General features: G+C 41.2%; 2 protein-coding genes across 2 annotated transcripts in view; one reads left to right on the forward strand and one right to left on the reverse strand.

The window, feature by feature from the left end:
• The window catches only part of tmem198b (transmembrane protein 198b), a 22,475-nt gene extending 3,596 nt beyond the window's left edge, over window positions 1-18,879 (forward strand). The window contains exons 2-5 of the mRNA XM_035677730.1: window positions 12,645-12,914; window positions 13,067-13,648; window positions 14,578-14,777; window positions 15,289-18,879. Coding sequence (XP_035533623.1) covers window positions 12,758-12,914; window positions 13,067-13,648; window positions 14,578-14,777; window positions 15,289-15,441 — 1,092 coding nt within the window. The 5' untranslated portion in view covers window positions 12,645-12,757 and the 3' untranslated portion in view covers window positions 15,442-18,879. The remainder of the gene's footprint in view (window positions 1-12,644; window positions 12,915-13,066; window positions 13,649-14,577; window positions 14,778-15,288) is intronic.
• Window positions 18,880-21,004: 2,125 nt separating this feature from the next.
• LOC118339695 (desmin-like) overlaps window positions 21,005-22,911 on the reverse strand; it is a 15,904-nt gene continuing 13,997 nt past the window's right edge. The window contains exons 14-17 of the mRNA XM_035677394.1: window positions 22,132-22,293; window positions 21,810-21,935; window positions 21,503-21,723; window positions 21,005-21,145 (exon numbers count right to left, since the gene is read on the reverse strand). Of these exons, the coding sequence (XP_035533287.1) occupies window positions 21,076-21,145; window positions 21,503-21,723; window positions 21,810-21,935; window positions 22,132-22,293 (579 nt within the window). The 3' untranslated portion in view covers window positions 21,005-21,075. The remainder of the gene's footprint in view (window positions 21,146-21,502; window positions 21,724-21,809; window positions 21,936-22,131; window positions 22,294-22,911) is intronic.

A 22,911-nucleotide genomic window follows, 5' to 3' on the forward strand; every position in this document is an offset into this window, starting at 1 on the left:
TAGATTTTATAGCTAGTCCATCTTCGATCATTTATAGATCAACCCAAAGATGTTCAGTAAACAGGGAAACATTTGATAAGCTGAAAACACAGTGTTTGGCCTCATAAGTGTCTTAAAAGACTAACTAATCGATTAATTGACTAATCATTTCGGGACTTGAGTTAAATCTGCCCCTCGTAAGCTGTCGATATCAATAAAAGCAGCTTCTTTTTATAATGTGTAATCCCCTCTGTGGCCTCCGCAGGCTGCGAGCACAGAGCTCAAACCAGATTCCTTCAGGTGGAAAAGTTTAAATTCCAAAAGCGCACAAAAGTCAACAGCTCGGCCGCTCATTATTGAAGAACTGAAGCTGAATAACTGGGTTTGATGGCAGCTGGAGATTGCAGCTCCCCACAGCTGAAACAGCATTGACCATGCACTCTCACGTGCCGCGCTGTAACTGGAGGTTTGCACGTACAGTAAGGACGAGCAGAGAGGATCATGGGGTATTCCTGCACGCGCAATGAATTATTGCTGACATGGATCAGCTTCTTTGGTTTTTGTATGAGCCAGAAATCTGGAAAAATGTTTGTTTTTCAGACATAATGTGAAAAAAATGAATAATTCAGCAGTTTTCATTATTTATTAATGAGGCCTGTTGATAATTGATGGCCTGTTGATGATAGATTGGTTGTCATTGTCAATGGTTGTCATGAATGAAAAGGGGGAAATTTGTCCCATCCTCCAACCAGACAAGACTTTAAAATGAATCTTTAGCTTGTGTCAGCTGGTGGGAAGGCACTATAGTCATATCACTATAGCTTAAAGACAAAGGAAGCCCCCTTCTGGTGCAAGAACTCTGACGAAATCCTGCAGAAGAAGACAAATAAAGTCCCTTTTGCAAGCGCCATCTTTCTTCCTCTTTTGAACAGGTTTCCTGACATCACACCTCCAAGACACTGAGCTAAAAACATTCTGTCTCTTCGTGCTGCTAATGTTAGAGCTCTAACCCTGCGGTAGGTTCCTCCTCCACGGGAACAAACATCATTAATATTCCTGAGTGGCCCCCTCAGAGCGGCGGCGGCAGACAGGAAGAACAGCGAGCTGTTTGGGGGCTGTTCAGTCGCAGCAGCATTAAGACGCTGTGAGAAAGAGAAGCCTTTTATTGTTCGTTATGTAAGATTGTATTTATTTCCTGGAAGTCCTCAAACGTGCCACTGCAGGTCTGAAGAGAGGAACCCGCAGGATGGTCCTGAGTGTTCCTGACTGATGGTGCTGTCAGGGACAGTCCCGAGCCGTTGTAAAAGGCCTGTCGTTAATCCAGAGCTCTCCCGACCTCGCCTCCGGCCACACAGCATTCAGTCGAATCTCATTATCTCTGTGTCTGCGGTGAACAGAACACACAGGATTACCAACACTGCTGCTCGGACACAGACTGATGTCAGGTGGTCAGCGTGAAGACGATTAAACCGCTAGAGCCCTTCATCCTTGATCGTAGTTGAGTCAAACAATATAGAATATGAGTAAATTAATGTATATATACACCCCACAAGAGCTGCAGGTTTGGAGATGTTCTGACCCAGTCGTCTAACCATCACAATGTGGCCCTTGTTAAAGTCGCTCAGATCCTCACGCTGCCCATTTCTACTGCTTCTAACATCAACTTTGAGGATAAAATGTTCACTTGCTGGCTAATATACCCCCCCCCCATTGACAGGAGCCATGATAACCAGATAATCAGTGTTATCCCCTTCACCTGATGAACAGGTCTGTTTTAAAGGGGCACTTTTACACATGAAGTTTAGTTTTAGGCCCTTTTTTACACGAGGTGCCACATTCATCCATTCACACACATTGATACAGTGATGACACATTTGCTGTGTTTGCCTGTTTTGTATCATTGTTAACTGAATATTTAGACTGTTGGATTTTGGTTTTGGATCGTTTTTGAGGTTTTATAGACGAAAATGTGAGAGGCTCTTGTTCGATGCTGCCCTCTCAGCAGTCTGTCAGGGTGAAAACAGAGCCTGACATGGACAAAGACCTCAGTGTCTTCCTCCTTCTCCTCCTCCTTCTCCTCCTCCTCTTCCTCCTCCTCTCTTCCTCTTCTCACCGATTCCCCATCAGCAGATTCTCCACATTCTGTCCAATCAGAGGAGATGACACATGCTTTTATAACTGGAGCAGCCCATTCACTGTCAGCCTTACGTAACCTGCCCAGTGAGTGTCTGAGGAGGTGTGAGAACGCCTCGGCCTCTTGGCGCCGGCGGTCGTCGTGCCTAATCTCCCGGAGCTGTGCGGGTGTTTGTGGGTGAGAGCCGTCGACCGCTGTAAATAATATTCATCTGCACAAGTCACGTACTGTCTTTCTGAAAAAAGTCACGTGTGAGTCACCTTCTTCTAATAAAGATGACTTCAACTTCCGTCTGATGCTTTTGGCTTCATTTTGAGCCTGGCTGTCATTCAGAGCTGAATAGACATTGAGCGTATTTGTGAAGATGGACAGTTTTTTCTGTATTTCTGTATTTACAGCTCGTCTTTCATAAAAGCACATAAGCACATATCCCCTCCGGCTTGGATCTTTTGGGTTTAAATCTTTTTTATCGTGCAGCAGACAGAACATTGTTTTAATCCAGACGGACAGACACAAGAAGTGTTTGAGGATGTTGTTAAAAGTCATATTCTCTGTTTTGAGGTGAACATAAAAACTAGTCCACATAGCAGAAATCTAGTTTTTGCATTATTTACCACATTAATTAGTTTTAATAACTGCACAAACTGGGGTTTGGAGGTTAAAAACTGTTTTAATTCTAACCACTTGGGAATATCCGGCGTTCCCTGGAAAGCAGAACTCAACTGTTATGTCTTCAGCATTGTCTGCTGCTGTTCTTGAATCTGTCAGTCAGGTCAAGTCCTTACTCGTGTAACCCTCCTCCTGTCAGTGTGTCTGTCTGAGTGAGACACGTGATGACACAAACACACCATACATACAGACACACATGCACTGCTCATGCTTCCAGCGCTCACGTTTCCACTGCAAAGCTGGTATTGATTGACATGTGCAGACAGATGGCGGTTGACATATTGGCAGGGCGATCGACGACAGCAACCTCTCGCTCTGTCTCTCTCCCGGAAGCTGACATGTAAGTCGGTGACACACTCGGTGTTGCTCTGCGAGCGGCAGGACGCTCGTCATGAACAGGCCTGTGTTTGGCAGCTCAGCCGGCAGCCTGTTACCTTGGATGGTGTGTGAGCAACACTAAGAGACAGAGAGAGGTCTGTGTGCATCATGTGCTCGTTTCCTCATTAAACCGCCGGCATTCAGACAGCGAAGAAAGACGAGAGGACATGTTGCAGCCTTGGTCAGAGCGGCAGATTTCTCAGGTCAGTGATGGAGAGAGGAGTCTCAGAGATTTTAAGGTCAGGTTGTGTCTTTGAGACATTGTGGTACTCTGGCTGTATGGCTGGGTCTCTATTGTCGATTATCAGCTTTCAATTTAAGTTCTGTTGTTAAAATGATTCTTTTGTTTGCTGCACTGATTGCTGTAAAAAAGAACATTTAGATTCATTTGTGTTTATTTTGTCATTTTTACATCACAATATCCAAACTTTATCTAATTTCTCTGCTCGTTAAATAAATGAAACATTTTCTTGTGCGAGATGTTTGGTTAATGTGAATAAATTCAAATATTTTCACTAACTTTATTTGTCAGTCTGGAATTTAGGGCTTGAGGTTTTTCTTGATTAAAGCTGCAATATATAACATTTCCACATAAAAGGTCTATAAACACTACACCTATCAGCACTTACTCGCTTTTGACTATATCACATACTAAGTTTGCTAAAACCTTATTTTGTTCTGAATTATTTTAGGACGTCTGGATCTTAAGTTATCATAGAAACAAGCTGAGCTAACGTTAGCAGCAGCTCGCAGCCCGTCCGGGACATCCTTTGTCTGTCCAACAGCGTGGGAGAAGCAGTGAGTTTACATTACATTTACATTTACATTAAGTTTATTATCTCATAAGATAAAAATTCTCACAAGCTGGAGAATATGTCATAGCCGTTATGAAATACATAGTTGGCAATTAGTTTCCTGTCAGTCAGTTAATTGATTAATATATTAATCATATCAGCGAGATTCTACATCAAATGAAAATATAATAGTGATTGATCATTCACATTAACATATGTTTATCTTTATATTTACTTTATGGGATTTGGCATACATTTTCCTCACAGTGGTGTCCATATTGGTATCCAAACATTTATCCTCATAAAATGTATAAATCAATTATAAGTTAGAGTAAGGACTCAATTATTGTGTATAAAAGCTGAAAAAGTTTCTCAAACAAGTAAGTTGAAGGCAACTGTAGTTGGCATTCGCAGCTTTTAAAAGATCAAACAATTAAGGAACAATCTGTGTGTTTATATGAATATCTTCACTGTGCATCTGCAATTTTTTCCCACGTTGCACCTCTACAGAGCTGTTTTTGAACACTGGGTTTGTTTGGTTTTTTGTATTGAATCATGGGAATCGTTGCCAATGCAAAATGGTTTGGAAAGGAGCTGAAGTGCAGTGAGTAATGCATTATGAGGCAGTTACGTAACACAACGTGGTGGGAAGGCCACTGATGTTTTTCTCCTTTCTCTCAATTCTCTTTCACCTTACCTCTTCCTTTCCAGTTTTTCCTTCTTCTTTAACACTTCTGCTCATGCTACATGGTTATCTCTACCAAGGGATGGTTTCAGGTTGTAAAATATGATTTTCAGGCAGTTCAGGAATGCTGCAGCCATATATTGGGATTGTTTTCATATTTGAATGTTTTATTCTCACATTTAGTTTGATACTTTGCAGACACCTTGATTGAGCAGTTAAAAGCGGTAATTTAACATGTTTTTTTTTCTTTCCTTCTTTGAAATTTTCTCTCATTTTGTGATGTTGTCATGTTAAGTGTGTGAACCTATCGTGACGTCACCCATTGGTTTTTGGAGTACCGTTTTGAAGCCTTGAGTTTGGCTGTCGCCATGTTGGTTTTCTACCATCGTCCATAGCAGGAAATAATGGTAGCAGGTTGTTTCAGAAATTATGATCAGCACTGTTTGACAGTTTGAGTTTGGTGCGTTGAGCTGGACGGACTCACTGAGAATGAGCTGTCAATCACAAGGTGGCCCCGCCCTAAAGCATACCCTGCTTTATGGTCCTGGTATGACCGTTAAATGGAGCAAGTCAGTGTATAAGATGAACAGTTCGATTGCCTGTGAGTGAAGAAGACTGGTGCGCGAGAAGAGTGACTGAGATGAATCAATGAGGAAGATCGGCTCATTCTTCTCCATAAGAACTCAGTATTATATTTTTCTGCAACCCGCATCTAGCTGCTCCTGCTTTGGCCATTAGAAAGAATGCAGCGTTTTAAATGAGTAGCGGGCACGTGTGGTCTTCACTTCACAGACCTGCTCTGTTCACTAATTAGATATTGTGTGTGGTTCTCTTTTTTCTCTTCCTTCTTTATTGCTGCTCTTTCCTATTTCCATCTTCTTCACTTATACTTTTCATTCTGTAGCTCATGAAAGTATGAAAATGACTAAAAACTCTACTCTTCTTCACTGAGTTACTGTTTGTTGTGTGTAGTCTTCAGGCTAACACATGCTGTTGAGGAATGACGTGTAAAAGATCAGTTCCAGTGTTCTGTTTCAAAGTTGCATCGTCTTATTTTTGCCACAACTGGATCCAGGAACATGCTGCTGGTCGGTTGTGTCACATCACTGGGCGCTCTGCTGTTACTCACTGCCATCGAGGCTTTTGGCGTCAGTCACGACTGTGACATTGTTTGACGTTGTTTGCTGTTGCCGTTTTCATGTTGGACAAATCTGTTGCGTGACACATCAACAGTTGAGACACTTGTTGCATTATGCAGATGGTCTTCTGTGAAGTTCTTTTTAACTCTGTGGAGTTGTTTTTCAGTAACGCCGTCCTCCATATTCTTAGTGGAAGTTTCTTCCACACTGCTAGAAACAAGCCAAATATTCTTAAATATAATCAAAATTTCTTGTACTGAGCAAAATAAATTTGCCAGTGGGATAAAACAATTCTTAAAACTAGCATAAACTCTAGCCACTGAATGATGGTAATGGGCCTTAAAATGAGCAAGTTGTACATATTACAAGCAATGAAGACTCAGTTATTTAGAGTAGACTTTATTAAAATAAGTATTTTGGTTACTTTATTGGGCTGAATTTAAGAATTTCTACCTTAATCTGAGATGAACAATAAAAATAAGTGACTTTGTATTAATTGAAGGCACCAGAAACATTCTTACTTTTTATCATTTTTTATTGAAACAATGAAAAACTAAACAGCTGCTTCATTTACAAGACTGGGACAAGACCACTTTTTTTTTTTTCCGATTATCGAAAATATTTATTGATGATCAATGCACACAAATATGCTTCTTAATGAGTCCTGTAGTCTTAAAATCTAACTTACAGCATTAAAAGCGTTTGGAGAAAATAATGTTTAATTCAAATAAAACCTATTTTTATATCAGTGCATTGATGATTACAGTATTGTAGACAAATGGGCCTTTGGGTTTATGATTTGAGAGATTTTTGCTATTGGTGAATATATTCTCTGTGTTGTGCGGTCTTTCTCGGCCACTATAGAGAGGCTCAAATCACCAAACAGAAGCAAAAAGGAGATATTTAAAAATATTTTTAAATAAATGCACTACAAACAGATTTTATGAGTCACAGTGTTATGAAAGCGACACAGCCCTCTGTGCACTGAGCAGAAATGAGTTCATTAGCACATTGAGCGTGTTGGGAAAATGATCAAGTGACAGAATGTGATGCTCAGAAGTCATCAAGGTGACAGCGAGGACACAGAAATATCTATCTATCTATCTATCTATCTATCTATCTATCTATCTATCAAACACTGAATTTAAATTCCGTTTGATACTTCTAACAGGGTAGAATAAATAAAGAATTACTGATTGTGTTACTAAAAGGCGTTTCACCTCTGCAGACATTTCTCTCTCTATGATGAAGCTCATTAAGATGCAAAATGAATCATGTCTCCCTCCTCTGCTAATGTTATGAATGCAGTGGAAACAAGATTATTTTTTAATCTTGACATGAAGCAGGAAGTACATTTATTTAAGTATATGAAGTTCTGGTATAACTGGAACAGTATACTTCACTCTGCCACATTTAAGGGTTGCACAATGAATTATTTGAAGGAGCAGTGTGTAGGATTGAGTGGTATATAGCAGTAAAGTTGCAGAAAGATATTGTAACTTTAGCACATCAATTTAGACTAGCTTATACCAGGCCTATAGGAAGTTGGATTGTAGCGTCTGAAATCTCCAAAAATTGCCACAGTTTGCTTTTGATTTGGGCAACAATATGGCCTTTTCCTCTGGCAACAACCTCGGAATAAACGTTACCTTTTGCCCCATTAATGGTAAGGAAATATGATATATATTTTTCAAAAGTTTTCTGTTCTGCTCTGTGCAATCTCACATGTGGCTATTGTAGCGTTGCCATGGAGCATTATGGACATCCTGTACAGACAGGACAAACAGCCATGGTACAAGTGGTGTCAATTTGGGAGTCATGGTGCTTTTTGGGTTCTTCAGCTCTCAGATGTAGGACAGTGATGTAACTTGCCGGTGTGGGCATACATAAAAACCACATAGCAGTGGGTGTTTTTGATGATGATAGGGTGATATATATGCTGTGGGCGTGTTACCCTTTACTCTTGTGTTCTCAAGTTATGTTGCCGTTAAAAGCATCATTTTCTGGAACCACAGCAGACTGTTGTCATGTTATTGATCTTTAATAAAAAGGAGCTGAGCTGTAGTGTGGACCAACATGTGGTTCTCAGCCAGTCTGTGTGCTCTTTGTATTAATAGACAGCATTCTGTTTATTCATGAAAAGGCCTTGTCTCTTTTTCAGCCGCCGAGTTCAGACAGATGATGTCAGCACTGGAAATGGCTGCACATCTGTGTCAGTGTGTCTAGGTCTTATTCACTGATCCACAAACAGTTTGTTAAACTGCAGTTTCTGTCTTTCTTTCTGTGGAAACCGAACATTGATCATTGATTGTGGATTTTGTCATTAGTGAGGCAATGAGGGCGGAGAGGTTTGTTTTTCCACTTCATTGTCTCTTAACACAGCTGATCGATCTGCCTGCGCACTGTGCCACGAAAAGGTTTGAAAAAAACATTTTATCACATGGAGACGAGGAGATTATTTGCACCAAATTCAGATTATAAACTGCATGCGGACTAAATTTGGCATTTCATTAGGGATAGGGATATTTTTCAGCTGATAACCAATAATTACGGTACCCATACGATAACCAATCATTTCACATTTTTGTGTTTTAAAAAGAAGCTCATAAGCTGTAGTTTATGCAGACTTGATGGTAAGAAAGGCTGAGATGTAGTGAGCAACAATAGATTTGATATTCCATAGCTGTGATCCAAACATCACTATTGTTCACAACAACAAACAACAGGTCTGTTTTCTAGTAAGTTTAAAAAAGTCAAACACACTCTGTCTGTCATAGAGCATAAAGCATAAAGTCGCTTTGCAAAAGAATTCAAAATAAATCATTATTATAATCAACTGATCATTTATTGGCTGTAATTTCATTATCAGGATAATATATAATAATATAAATTTCCCATTATCGACTGATAATTATCATGCATCCCTAATTTTAGCCCCTCAACCAGGCCACCATTGTGAGCAAGTGTTGTTCTGTATTTTTAAGAAAAACTTCTGGAAAATGATTTCTTAAAAAGAGTGGGGACCCTATTATTCACATCTTTTTGATTTAATAATATATCAATAAGAGATAATCAATTGATTATGAACGTCGTTGTTAAATCAGACTTTTCATTTTGTACCTTAAGTGTTTTTTAAAACATGCTGATCTGGCATAATAATGATGATTGTGTGTGTTTGTGCATTAACACTGGGATATTTACTTATAATTCAACGGAGGGTTTCTGCTTTTATAACACACACACAAAAACACACACAAACACACACACACACACACTGGCGTATATGAACACATTTAGAGGGAACAGACGCGGCCACTGATTGGCTCTCACGCTGTTGCTATGGGAGTTGAAGCTGCTCTTTCATTCGTCAGGCTTCGGACCAGCGGCAACCGCCGGCTGTCTGTCAGCATCCCTCCGTCGTCACGGCAACAGACAGGAAGCGGAGCAGGAAGAGGAGAACCGTGTTGTCGTTGTTGTTGTTGTTGCTGCCGATTTGGACAGCAGAAGAAGAAACTCCCCTGTCGTTTATTTTCTCTCTGTGCTTTTTTTCCCCCCTGAGGATGATCCGTCTGCAAACATAAAAACTGCACGTACAAAACGGCTTAATGCTTCTACACACACACACACACACACACACAGGGTCACTCTGCAGCAACCTGCTAATCCTCCACCAAAAGATGATTATTAATATGACATGTTTGGATGAAAATGGGAATGAAAATGTATAAAGAATATGTGTGTGCAGTGTGTGTATTCTAAAGACATTTTTAGGGGTTTATTGCACTATTCATCAGCCTCTTCCTACTGACTACTTCTAAAATGGTTCTATTCAAATGCAAATGCTTCCGTCTCACACACACATACTGCAGTTTGCTCAGTGCTCCACACACAGCAGCAAACACAAAATCACATTCACCTTCAGAAATATTGAGTTGGTAATTCTGCCTTATTTCTATTGTCTGAGTTGCTCAAAACAGTTCATATATTTGCTAGAATGCACATTTTACAGGAGCAGTGTGTATGATTTAGTGGTGATCTGTGAAGTGTGTAGGGCAAACTACGGTGGCCGTGAACACTAATTAAGCACAATGAAATACCTATGAATATATATCCATTTCTGCCAATAGTCCTCCTAAATGTACACACTGGAACTTTAACACTTGGAAATTTGGAGTTACTTAATAATAATATAATACATAAACAAATTACACATGGAGAGGTTAGCAGTTAAAGGTCAAACACAGAGCTGCAGCAGCTTAGATATATTAAGGATTTAGCACTTTGCTCAACACTCCTTGTACATTGTCAAACATGCCAGACCAGTTTCAACCTCCATACATGACACACAAATTATTAGCCACCTCTACATGACTCAGCCCTTAGGGAGGAAAGTAAGTTACGAGAAAAGGAAGATGAAGAGGAGGAGTGGCATCCCAGTTAGGTGAGCAGCAAGAGGTAGATGATTAAGAGTTGGACAGATAAGGTAAAGTAAGGCAAAGGAGGAGAGGCACTGAAGGAAGAGTGAGAAGGAAGTGAGCCATAAGGAAACAAAAGAGGAGAGAGGGATGGGCGAGCTCATGAATATCAAAGCAATGTTGCTCAGACTAGAGTTGCATAAGCACCTCTGACCTAGAAACCTTCGACGGTCGGACTGAACTCACCCAGAGATGGAGAGAATGAAAACAGCCAAAGGGGGAGGACGGAGGAGGCATGAGAAGGAGGTTAAAGAGCGAAGGATTGAAAGACTGAGTTGGCCTTCTCCTTCGATTTTGCACTTCTAATCTTTTCTCCTTATGCTTCCCTTAAGTACTGCAATTAAATTATACAAGTGTATTTGATTACTACCAAATACACTTGTAGGGTCAAAGGAGACCTATTGTGTATATATATTACTGTTTTTATTCACATATATTGTAGATTAGTTTAGTAGTTACATATATTACATATAGCAATGTAGGTAACATTGCTATATGTAATACTATGCAGTTGAGTTAAGCAGAAATGAAGGCTGTACTGAGTGAAGTGAAGGATGTGAAGGAGGACAGGGAGGGAAACAGAAAGAGATTTGAATGATTAAGGCAGCAGGAAACGAGGTGAGATTCAGCCAGGATGTCAGGAATCACTGCGCCGCTGCAGGTTCCTGACAGGTGTACACAGCAAGACGTTGGGAAAATACAGAAAACACAAAGAAGGTTAGACTGAAAGAGGAAGAAAGTCGAGGCAAATGTATTTACCAAGCGCTGTTAACAAAGCATTACTGGAATACAGATGAGGTTGCAGCGAAGGATGCAAAAGGAAAGGAAGGGCTTGTATGTGAGAGCTCAGGCAACTTCCAAGGAAGGAAATGTGGATAGATAGATAATATAGAGTGCTTTATTTATTGTGGGACATTGCACTGGAATTGGAAATTACAGTACGATATTAATCAGTTTTGTTGAACGAAAATAATATGACATCACTCCGAACAGGCTATAGATAGATAGATAGATACATATAACGACTCAGATAGATAGATAGATACGATAGATAGATAGATAGATAGATACGATAGCATGTCCATAGATACGAACCTTACAGACTAGATACCACACCGCCACTTCACCGCTGAAGCGTGCCACTAAAACACTGGTCCTTGTACACTTCCAGCAAACCACAGCACTCACCACCAGGCCTTCTTGTGTTTTTGGAGAGTTTCGGCAGCACCGTATTTTCTCCCTCACAGTACATGGAAGGACTGAGCAGGGCGGCGACAATCAGCAACTTACACCACTAGATGCCACTAAATTCTACTCACTGGTCCTTTAGGACCTATAAAAGAACCCCAACTTTAGGGCATCTATTTGATATTTTCCCTTAAAATATTTTAGATAGACACGCCACCAGTGAGGGAGTGTACCCTCGTATCCCCCTGCAGGTGTCCGCAGGTTCATCATGTCGTTGCAGCGTTTCAGTACTAAGAAAAGAGCTATTAAAGAAGTGTGTTTGTCAAAGTGCTAGCTTTGTGCTCGAGTGGCCTCAAGGACGTTAGTTTTTGTTCCCCTTAAATGGCTCCTGATAAAACACAGGGAGAGAGGGAGGCTTTGATTGCCCTCGTCCGCCCAGCTCAAACACCCGCTGTTATCTGAGCTATTATTATCCGCTGTTTCCGCCATCGGGGGGATGCCAAACTGTGTGTGTGTGTGGTTTTGTGTATCTGTGGACGCAAAACAAAATCTGTTTTACAATCTACTGCTGTAGATTTAAAAGCCACTTTATTAACAGGGTAACACGGGCTTTGGCTGCTGGCAGTGTTGTTGATCCTTTGGTTCACGCTGGTGATTTTTCATGGTTTAACACATCAAATTTTAATCACACAGACCTGACAAGTCTGATTCAGATTTTACCAACAGATTTATGACCGATTTTTAACCATCATACTTAGCAATCACTTTTAATGGTATGCCTGGCTTCCCAGCTTTTTTCTGTTTTGGGCTTGCTCTGTCTAAATTATTCGGACTGCGTCTCAAAGGGTGTGGTTTCACTTCCTTTATAAAACTTTATAAAACTTTATAAAACTTTTTAAAACTTTAGAGATTATAAAACTTGGTTCAGATACAGTAGACGATCACTAATAGTGAACGTTTGCTGAGCTTTATTTTTCGTAACAGTTCAGTATTGTCACCTAATGACACAGGTCATTGCTCGTTGGACTGTTCTTGAATACACCAGTTGTATTACCTTACAATGTTCCTATCTTGATATTAACACGTGTTCTTGCCTATAGTTTGATCATTTTCCCCCTACACCTCCTTTCATCTGCTCCTCCAAATCTCCTTTTTTGCTTTGTCTAACCCTTTCTTCTTCTCTCTCCTGTCCTCTATCCACAGATGAAACCATGCGGCTGGTTGGTGCTCCCTAACCTCCCCTGTCCCTCGTCTCCCACCTAATCACCGCTCCTCCTCCTGTACCCCTCTTCTCTCCCCCCTTCCTCCTGTTCACCATGACGACCACCCTGGAGACGCTGTTGGCCCAGCCCGACCAGGAGCTGAGCCCCGAGCGAGTGGATGGCTGCGAGGACGTCGCTGGCCGCTACAAGGTGGTTCCCTCTGTCGTCTGCTCCATGTGCTGCCTCTTCGGCATCATTTACTGCTTCTTTGGTGAGTTGGAAAATTTACTTGGAAGTGCAAAATGCTTCAAAGTTGGACCAGAGATCATTGCAGCAGTCGTTTCTATTCTGTGTGATTGATTTACTCATTAAATTATTTGGTAAAAAGTTAATGGTGTCATGTGTTTCCGCCTCTTATTTTAGGCTATCGCTGCTTCAAAGCGGTGATGTTCCTGACGGGCCTGATGTTTGGCTCCGTCGTCATCTTCATGCTCTGCTACAAGGAGCGCGTTCTGGACACCCAGCTGAGCGTGGAGGCCTCGGTGGGCATCGGCCTTGGCATCGGCACGCTCTGCGGCCTGGTCACCATGCTGGTTCGCAGCGTGGGCCTCTTTATGGTAGGCCTGCTGCTGGGCCTGCTGGTGGCTGTGGCCACCCTGGTAGGAATGGAGGAGCTTTCCGACAGCCCACCGCGCTCCGTCTGGGTGCCCCTGGGCGTGCTGCTTGGCCTGGGCATGCTGTTCGCCGTACTCACCCTACAGTGGCAGCGCCTCTTTACCACGCTGTCCACAGCGATGTTTGGTGCAGCAGTCATCACTGTGGCGCTGGACTACTTTGTGGAGCTCTTTGCCCTTGTGCTGTACATGTACGAGCGAATAAAAGCAGCACCTGGAAAGCCTGTGTGCTGGTTGACGTGGGTGGTGCTCGGGGTGTGGCCTGCCCTCACCCTACTAGGTGTCATGGTCCAGTGGAAGGTGACCGCTGAAGGATACTCCCATACCAAGGGTGAGAAAAACTGCTTGTGATTTTTTTGTGGTGAATGCCTCTTAAACTACAAACCATTATTTTTTCTTCCATTTGCTGTTAAAACTATGTCTGCACACCATGATGCAGAATAAAATACCTGTAAATTAGCATAAAGACTGTAGGATAAGAGCCAATTTAATCACAAATCAACAGCAAAAAGTTCAGATCTTTTGCTCCCTATGGTCCAATGTTAGCTTGCCTCAGGCTGACTAAACCTTCAATTTATATTTCCCATCAACAGTGTCACATGATTGCTGTTTGAGTATTTCCACAACTAACAATGATGCGACAACAATGTTTCCAAATATGCTAAAACTCGATTTTGCAGCGCTGGCTGGTATTTTCTCTTTGTAGTGATGGCTGATGGGACTTGTTGGTACTATGGTATGTTGTGTTGAGCTGTACAATCTCTCAGTCTCAACAGTTGGAAATGGCGTGATTTTGATTTCAAGAAGTCAAGAAGCCTACAATAAAATTTTATTGAAACAATTTTTTAGACATATACATTACCCATTACAATTATTTTAACAAAAATTACATTTTCAGGACTTTCTTAACATCTTCAACAAGATTTGGCCCAGTTGTAACCTGAGTTTACTGAAGTCTCCACGAGGAAGGCACTGGATAAGGGTCCCCTGAAAAATCTCTTAGAAACTTTAAAAGTTTATGTATTTCAGTCTAGTTTCATGAACTTGCTGAACGGACCTCATGGAGCCTTCATGGAGCCCCTCAACTTTGTACCACTCTTGTTGTTTAATAATGCTGAGGTTTAAACTATTCCTTCCTCCCTGGAAATAGTACTTACAGAGGCACTATTTCCACCCACAGCTTTACTAAGACATCTACTGCAGGTAGCACAAAACAAAGCCATTAGCTTCTCCTAATCGACCTACCTCTGTCCTCCACAGTAATCATCAGCCGGCAGCAGAGAAGGATGCAGGTGATGCGGATTCGTCAACGGGACGACCGCTACCGCAAGAAGAAGAAGAAGCAGCAGCACGGCTCCTCCTCCCACCATCACCAGCAGGCCAAGCAGCTTCAAGCTGAGCCCGCCTACCGCCGCAAACCCAACCCTATCCGCCGCTATGACACAGACGTCCTCTCGCCGGTGAGGCCTTGATCTTACTTTCTGTCATACATTTTTGTATTTGCTGTATTTGTATTTGTCATCTGTTATTTGTTGTTGTGTTCACAATTGTTTGCGTTTGGTCTTTTTTTTAAATTGTTTTTGAAATTCTGAGTGCATATTCTGTATGTTTCTGTATGCCTCCACCTCCAATTTTTGATGATTTTCAATCATTTACTTATTAACGCTCCCATGACCAAGGTCAGTGGAATTTGCTGTTGAGAGGATTTTTGGTGATGAAAAATCCAAAAGTAAAATTATAAACACAAACCAATACAGTTTTTAATAATGATTCTTCCACTGTGTGACCGATCCATAAAGGCATTGAAATGTTTATGTAGACAATGACAATTTTTGTCTTGAAGAAGACAGAAAGAAAGTACCTTTTTTTGTCCTTGTAATTTAGTTAATGTTTTATTTTTCATTTAGCTATTTTTTCATTTGTTAAAATTTCCTTCATCTTACAACCAAAGCCTTTCTCTATTCTATCCAGAGCTACATCCAGAGTTTCCGAGAACGGCAGGTGCAGGCGCAGCCCTTCCCGAACCGGCTGGTCGGGGGACCCCATGCCGTGGTGGATGTGGGCTATGACTGTGGATCCACAACGCCCCTCACTGGAGCTTCAGGACCTTCACTACGGGTCTGACTGCTCCCCCACCTCCCAGATGCCTGAACACACCCCTTATCCAGGGAGATACATGACTCTACAATCACTCCCCCACCTGGGTGTAATCACACCTGTGCTAGAAAAAAAACACCACTGGGTTTAAATGCAAAGATTCTGGGTTAAAACATTATCTGGGTTTAGCCACACCCCTAGGAGTATGAAAATATATTTAGGGCTGGATTTACCCAAAATGCAAAATATGTTTAACCCTTTACTAAGTAAATTTTTGATCATCAAGCTCCGCCCTCCTCGTGGCTACTTACTGGAGCCATCAGTGTGGTGCAGAGGTTTGGTTGACCTCTTTCAGTAGATTCAGATGCACAAATGCATGCATGCACTTGCACCAACACAAACCGCAGCTACAATCGTAACGGTCGACGTGGAAACCTGAAGCAACCCGCTGTACCTGGCCCCGGCCTGTATGTTGCCATCTCAAGTCAAACCAATCAGGGATCACAGTTTTAGTGCACACCCGCCTCAGGTTCAAACACAGGCATTGTATGAAAAATCTAAATACAGCTTCATCCACGTTCAGCGTGCTGTTTCTACCGCTGTTGTCGAGCAACTAGTTCCTCAGCCTATAGGAATCTTAAAAGTCCAACAAAGGGCACTGAGGGCCCTTCAATGCAAACCGGCATCTTCTTCTTTCTGTGCCGTCTGGACTACAAAAACCGTCCTTGAAATGAGGAGATACATCTTTAATGTTGTTTTTAATGGGGGGGAAACCTTTATCAACCTTGGTGCTGGACAATAAACTTCAAGCGTCAAACTGCTCTCCGATGGCCGGGGGATTCTGTTTTTAACGGGTGCCTTGCTCCTCCGTGGACTGTACCATTCAGCAACAGGAGGGGGGTTACTGGCAGATCTCCTATTGATGGCTTGTTTTTGCATTAAATGTGATCACAGAAGGATTTTTCAAGAGGGTAGCCATGGAGCTACGATAAGCAGGGTTGTTGTCTTCACAGATGCCTGGATATGTTAGGAGGATTTGCTTTTAGCTGACAGCAAGAAAGCCACATTTACACTGGCACCTCATCTGAGATTTCACACATATGGAAAGAGATTTTTTCAAGTAGAAACCAAAATCCCTGATTATTTTAAAACCTGAAGTTAAAAAAGTTAAACCTCCAAGGGGTTATTTAATCTAACATTTTTATTCCATAAGTATTGTTGAAAGGGAAAGATCATCTGCCATTGTGTAAAACTTTAACTTAAGGTCCGTTTGCTCTGGCAGAACAGCGCCTTCTTCCTGTTTTTGTGCCGTAAAGCAATCCGTCAGATTTTCATCAGAATTTTCAAAATGATAATTAGCTAAATGAAGAACGTTTTGAAAGTTTTGAAACAGCCTTGAAGCTTACACACTTTTCACGAATGTGTCCAAAAACATTTTTTATCTCTCTTAAATAATTGAAAACTATGTGCAATATCTAGTCTTATTATAGCTTATATTTCCTTACAATGTGATTCAAAGACTCAAATTTTTGTTTTAGAAATGTGGAATGGAGAGGCCAGTGGAAGCACTCTGGAATGGTCAGATCTGAGTAAACTTGTCTCAGAGGACTTGTGAGACAAGTTGTGTTACACTCTTTCCTCTTTCTGCCCTCTTGAGAAACGTTCAGTCTGAAGCTCAGCTGGCTCTGGCAGAACAGCGCCCTCTTCCTGTGTTGTGCTCCAACGCAATCGAGCAAATGTCCAAATTCCATTGCCAAAAAATTAAGCCGATGAAAGCTAAAAATCCACGATGGTAAAATCTGTGCAAACTAATCATTACATGGTGGTAGTATAAACAAACCTCCCCAGTTACTTCGAGCTCCCAGTCCGGCTACAGTCAGCTACAACAATGCAGATGTTGCATCAAGTATGTGTATTAGCTTTCCAGACATTCCCAATTCATGCAATTCCAACACTGTTTATGGACTCCAATAAGTCAAATACACTAGGCAAAAATAACACATTTATACCACATGCAAAACTACATGGGACCCATTGTCATTCAGATATCTTGAGATCAGAGGTGAAGGGATCCCTTTAAAAATGGCCATGCCAGTTTTTCCATCGCCAAAATTTTGCCTAATTTATTTTTATATTTTTAATTTGTATTTTTTTTTTAAAAAAAAGACTTGCTACAGCCTCTAAAGGACAATGAGATGTGGAAGAGGTAAGGATAATGGTCTCATGGTGGCAATTCAGATTCTCTCCCTGGAACGCCCCTACTAGTGGCAGCAGCAAGTAAAGTTAGCATATGCAACGGTGCACTGGTAAGTGACTTACTGTGTTACAAGGAAAAAGGTCCACGTTGCAACAATCCTCTGATACTTTCGCTCACAAACAGTTTAACATTGTTTTTCTGCAACTATCCGACTCATGAAAGGTGCCCCAACTATTAGGGTACATTTTTAACTTCCCTCCATGTTGCCTGCACCCAGAGCTGGTCGCTCATTCAGTGGCAAATCTGCATGTGAAGGCGGGCATACAAAAAATGCGGGAGTACAATCTGTAGTTCGAACAACAGCCATACCGTCCACGACAACTGCCGAGCTGGCTTAAGTCCGCCAGATGTTGTGAAACGGGCAACATATAGGGAGGTTAAACATTGTTCATTTGCATTTACTACCCACATTGTAATGATACAAAGCTGGTTTACAATCAATGTTTCCCTTTAACAATCGACTGATCGCTGAGATGCCAGTGTGAATACGGCCCTGAGAATTAGAAAAAGTGGACTAGTGGCCAAACCAACTTGTACTTAGACCAACAACTCCTTCCGTCATGTGCATTGATTTTCTTTATTTAGGACAACATGACATTTTTGTCAGCAGTGAAAATGTGAATACTTTATCGTCTTTACCTTTTTTTTTAAGGGAAAAGCAAACGTGGGGACGGGGAGGGTTGTGTTGTACGTTTTTATTCAACTGTGGGGAAACCGAAATGCATGATCACACCCCTCCGTTCCCCCGATCCGCCCTGCGTGGCTCCCTCCACCCCTTCATGTGCATAGATGTGAAATTTGTACATAAAACACAGCACTTACTAACATTTTAGTTATTTTTACCAGTTTCATTCACTTCTTTTTCATTTCTTAGGAATCTAATTTAATCGAGACATTCTTTTTTTCAGTGGGATGTATTTATTTGCTGATTTATTTATTTCGCGAGAGCCGTTCTGTAAAGGAGAGTGCAATGTCATCACTGTAGGCCAGTAACTCCATGCTTTTTTTAAAAAGGAAATAATTGAATTATGTCTATGATTATTAAAGCATGTGTTCCTATGGGCCTGTATACGATCAATGTGTTCGAGTCATCTTTTAGCTCAAGGACATACAGACATCAATCAGACCAGAAATCCACCTTATTTTTATTAGCAAATAATGTTTGAAAGTCATAGGGGATTATCTCTCTCTGTCTCTGTCTCTCTCTCTCTCCCTCTCTCCTTCGCACTACCTCTTTCCTCCTATCTTCATCTCCAGAAACCTTTAATCTCATCCTCCATCTCCTCCTTTTTGTCTGTCCTTTATGCGTTCCTTTATTGATAAGCACAAACACAGTTCACCTCATTCTCTTTAATGCTCCCGATTGGACCTCGGTGAACAGTACATAAGCTGCTGTATATGGAAGAAACCAGAATAAGAACCATAATGCAAGAAAAATGCATGTTCGATGTGGATTTGGATCCGTCTGTACAATTTTTGTGGTAGAAAATGAGTCCCAGAAGCAGAGCATTTGCTCGGTCGATGTGAAAAGATTTTCTGTAACAAAAATGCTGTAATTATTTAAAAAATCTCCATCTTATCTAGTTATCTTTATCTGTGTTATCTGTGTGTTTGCTGTTTGATTCCACTGCAGAAACAAAGTTTCTATTGAACAGTTAAAATGTAGGATTTTCTTTTACTTCTTCAAAGACAAAAAAAGGTTTTTAGACATCTATTTAACACAGAAATTATTCTGTTAGATTGAGATTTTTTTGCTTTACCAGTAAGCACAGCTAAATAAACCCTGATAAAGGTGATGATAACCACCACCCTGCTTTAAATTCACATATCGCTGTAACTTTAAAACAAAAACAGTACAGGCCGTAATGAATCACCCCGACTCGGGGAGGGACAGATAAGTTTTTGAAATGATATGAAAGAAGAAAAGAAACACGTCTTCCTCGTCCTGCATTAACTTTATCCTGCGAACCTGGAGGGCAGAAACACAGCAGTCAGGAGATGCTCAAAGATATCGAGGGCTGAGAACCAGACTTTTGACCAACTTTACATTGAGAGCCAAAACAAAAAGTGACCTACTTTGTCCTGACTTTCCCCAACCAGTCGAAATATGTTAAATATTTCCTCCTTTTTTGAGTGAAACATTAAGTATGTGACCCCCCGAACTGGATTGCGCCCAGTGTTGCCGGCTTGGTGACTTTTCAGACTCTCTAAGCAACTTTATTTATAAAAATCCCCTAGCGACTGTCATTTTTCCCTATTGGAAGCTCAAAATGAAGTGAAGGTGCAGACACGATCTTGGAAGACTGAGACTATTGCTTTAAATGTGAATTCAAATGTCAATTTAATCTTCAAAACTACGATCTAAATGTACAGATTTTCATAAATATATGATTGGGGAAATATATGGAAGCCCATTTCAGCCAATGTGAAGCAAAAAAGATTGTTATAAGTTAAGTAAGTATGTTTGTCATTATAATGACAAATGTTCTCAAAATATTGACTTACTATCTCAGTCATTATTCTGAGATGCTAAGTCAAAATACTTTCTACTACTATTTCTCATTATATTTTCACGTCACATTATGCGGAAATGGGCTTCCATAGCAATGCTCTTTAAAAAATGTCTGTTGGAGGGCTCTCGTGTGGACCCCCACCATGTCTGTGGTTTCCCCAGGCTTGTTTTCATTTATTTTAAGTAAATAATACTTTTAGGACTCACATATGGACAGAAATAACTTTGACGTTTTTTAAAAGGTTTCTTTATTGCAAGAGGTGTAAAACGGTCATACTTCAGCAGAGCAACAGGGCTGCAGATGAAGACGGAGATACAAAATAAAGCGATACAGTTGAAGAAAAGGGCAACCACGACTTGTCTCAACACGCCTGGGATGTATGTTTTCCCAGGAAGCCGCCACGGGTAGGACGAGATGTTTGGTTGGCACTCTCTGGCTCAACTAGTCGCTGCACGTGTATGTGTGTTTACTTGGAGGCATCACAAAAGTCCCCTGAAATAAATTAAACTGCCTCCAAATGCTATTTTGCTGAGGTCAAAGGTCACAAATTACCCTGTAAAGTTGCCAGAAATTGTACATACAGCTGCCACTAACTGAGCTATTATAGGACACTTTGGAGAGCTGTTTTTAGTGTTTCAGTCTAAATACTGTACAATATAAACCCATTAATTCGATTCTCATTAGATAGTTCTCTAAGACAATCTTAGAAAATGTCCTCAATTATACAGTTATTAAAAATGTGTTGATGTTCTACTTAAGGAATCATAAAATTAGCATTTAAATGATGATGGGTGGTGTAAAAACTCTATCTGCAGGTGAACTGCATTGTTGGTAAGTGCACACTCCAGACCCTGTGCTGGTTAGAGAGTCGTGCATCATCTAGTGGTGCATTCAGGAAACAGCAGGTGTGTTTGTACCTGGATGACTCGGGGTGGAGGAGCTCTGCTCAAGCAAGTTAATCCTGCAAAGACACAAAGGAAAACTTGATGCAAAATCTATTTTATATCTATTATATATTAATTAACTTCATTTGAATCAAATATCATTAAATAATATTTATATTTAATATATAATCTATTATATATTCTGTATGTGATTGTAACTCAATTATAATCTGAAGCATTATGAACAAACTTTCTTTACCTTCTACCTTCTAGAATTTAATATCAAAACCCTTTTTATAGACAATACAGACTCAGTCAGGACTTAAAATTGTTCTGAATAAAGACAAAAATCTGTCTAGTCTGCAGCTTTGGATTCAATCTCTATAGTTTCAGTTAATCCCACTTGCACTTCTTCGACTGGATTCCAACATCACCTGCTCTCCTCCCCTTCCAGCAGCTTCCTGTAGGTGGTGATCTCCATATCCAGCGCCATCTTGACATTGAGCAGGTCCTGGTACTCGTGGAGGTGGCGCGCCATCTCGTCCTTCATGTTGGCGATTTCCTCCTCCAGCCCGGCGATGGTATCCTCGAAGCGGCCGGCCTCGACCCCGTGGCGGTCCTCCATGTCTCTCATCTGCATCATCAGGGACTCATTCTGGATGTTTCAAAGAGACGAGTCTGGTGTGAAACAGAGCACGAGGTACGGCTGGAATGTAAAATAATTACGTGTGTGAGACGTACAGTGCCTTTGAGCGAGTCAATCTCGCAGGTGTAGGACTGGATCTGTTTTCTGAGCTCTTTGGTTTGCTGCTGGGCCTGCTGCAGTTCAGTGTTCTTATTACTCACTGTCTGTTTCAGGTCGGACACCTGGGGAGACATAGGTCAGATATTACTATTATTACTGTCAAAACTCCTTTTTTTAACACCTATTTTGGGGGGATTTCAGTTTCACCTGGACTTCAATGTCAATTGAAATTAGCTGGCTAACACATTCAGGTTACTTTACACTGTTAGAAACTTAAAACCAACGATGTGATGATAACAGTCCCTCTCCCTGTCTCACCATTGACTTGTAGCAGTCCTTGGTCTCTGTGATGTTCTTGGCGGCGATGCCCTCGTACTGGGTTCTGATCTCTCTCAGTGCTGCCGTCAGGTCCGGCTTGGACATGTCCACCTGGGTCTGAACCTGAGTACCATGCATCTGCTCCTGCAACTCACTGATCTCCTGCAGGAACAGAAGAAGGAGGAGGAGGAGGAGGAAGAGGAGGAGGAGGAGGGAGGTCAGGTGAGAGCTGATGCGGCGGGAGGATGGTTAGGTGGAAATGGGAGTAGAAACCAACCAGCTTGTAACGCACAAAAACACTACAGGTAATTCCTAACCGGTAAAGACATTCCTATGAATAACACCTGCTTCTATTTTCTGACTTCTTTGCTAATGTTGATGTGTACTGCAACCATTTACAATATAATTAGTGGACAGAGCTTCAGGGTCAACGTGGAAGTGTCTTAAAACTGCATTCTATGTAATGTCCAGCAGGGGGCAGCTCCATTGACTGCAATAAAACACAGATACCGTGAAGTCTTAAGGAGAAAAGAGCTAACTTCTCACTTTATTTCCGAGCTTAGTAAACCGTTTCCTCATGAGTTTATAGTCTCAGTCTCTAGTGTCAGTCTCCTTCCATACAACATGATTGTAGTTTGGGTATGACTGGTCTAGGGCATTTCGAATTAAGAAAAAAGTTTGCAATTTAGATTGTGGATCATGGATTTTTTTATCCTGATAACAGAGCATCGAGAAATTAATAGAGATACATAAACAGAAGAAGGGAGAGAGAGAGAGAGA

Source organism: Morone saxatilis, unplaced genomic scaffold, assembly GCF_004916995.1.
Source record: "Morone saxatilis isolate NCDOM2014 unplaced genomic scaffold, NCSU_SB_2.0 Contig6, whole genome shotgun sequence".
Classification (NCBI taxonomy): Eukaryota; Metazoa; Chordata; class Actinopteri; family Moronidae; genus Morone; species Morone saxatilis.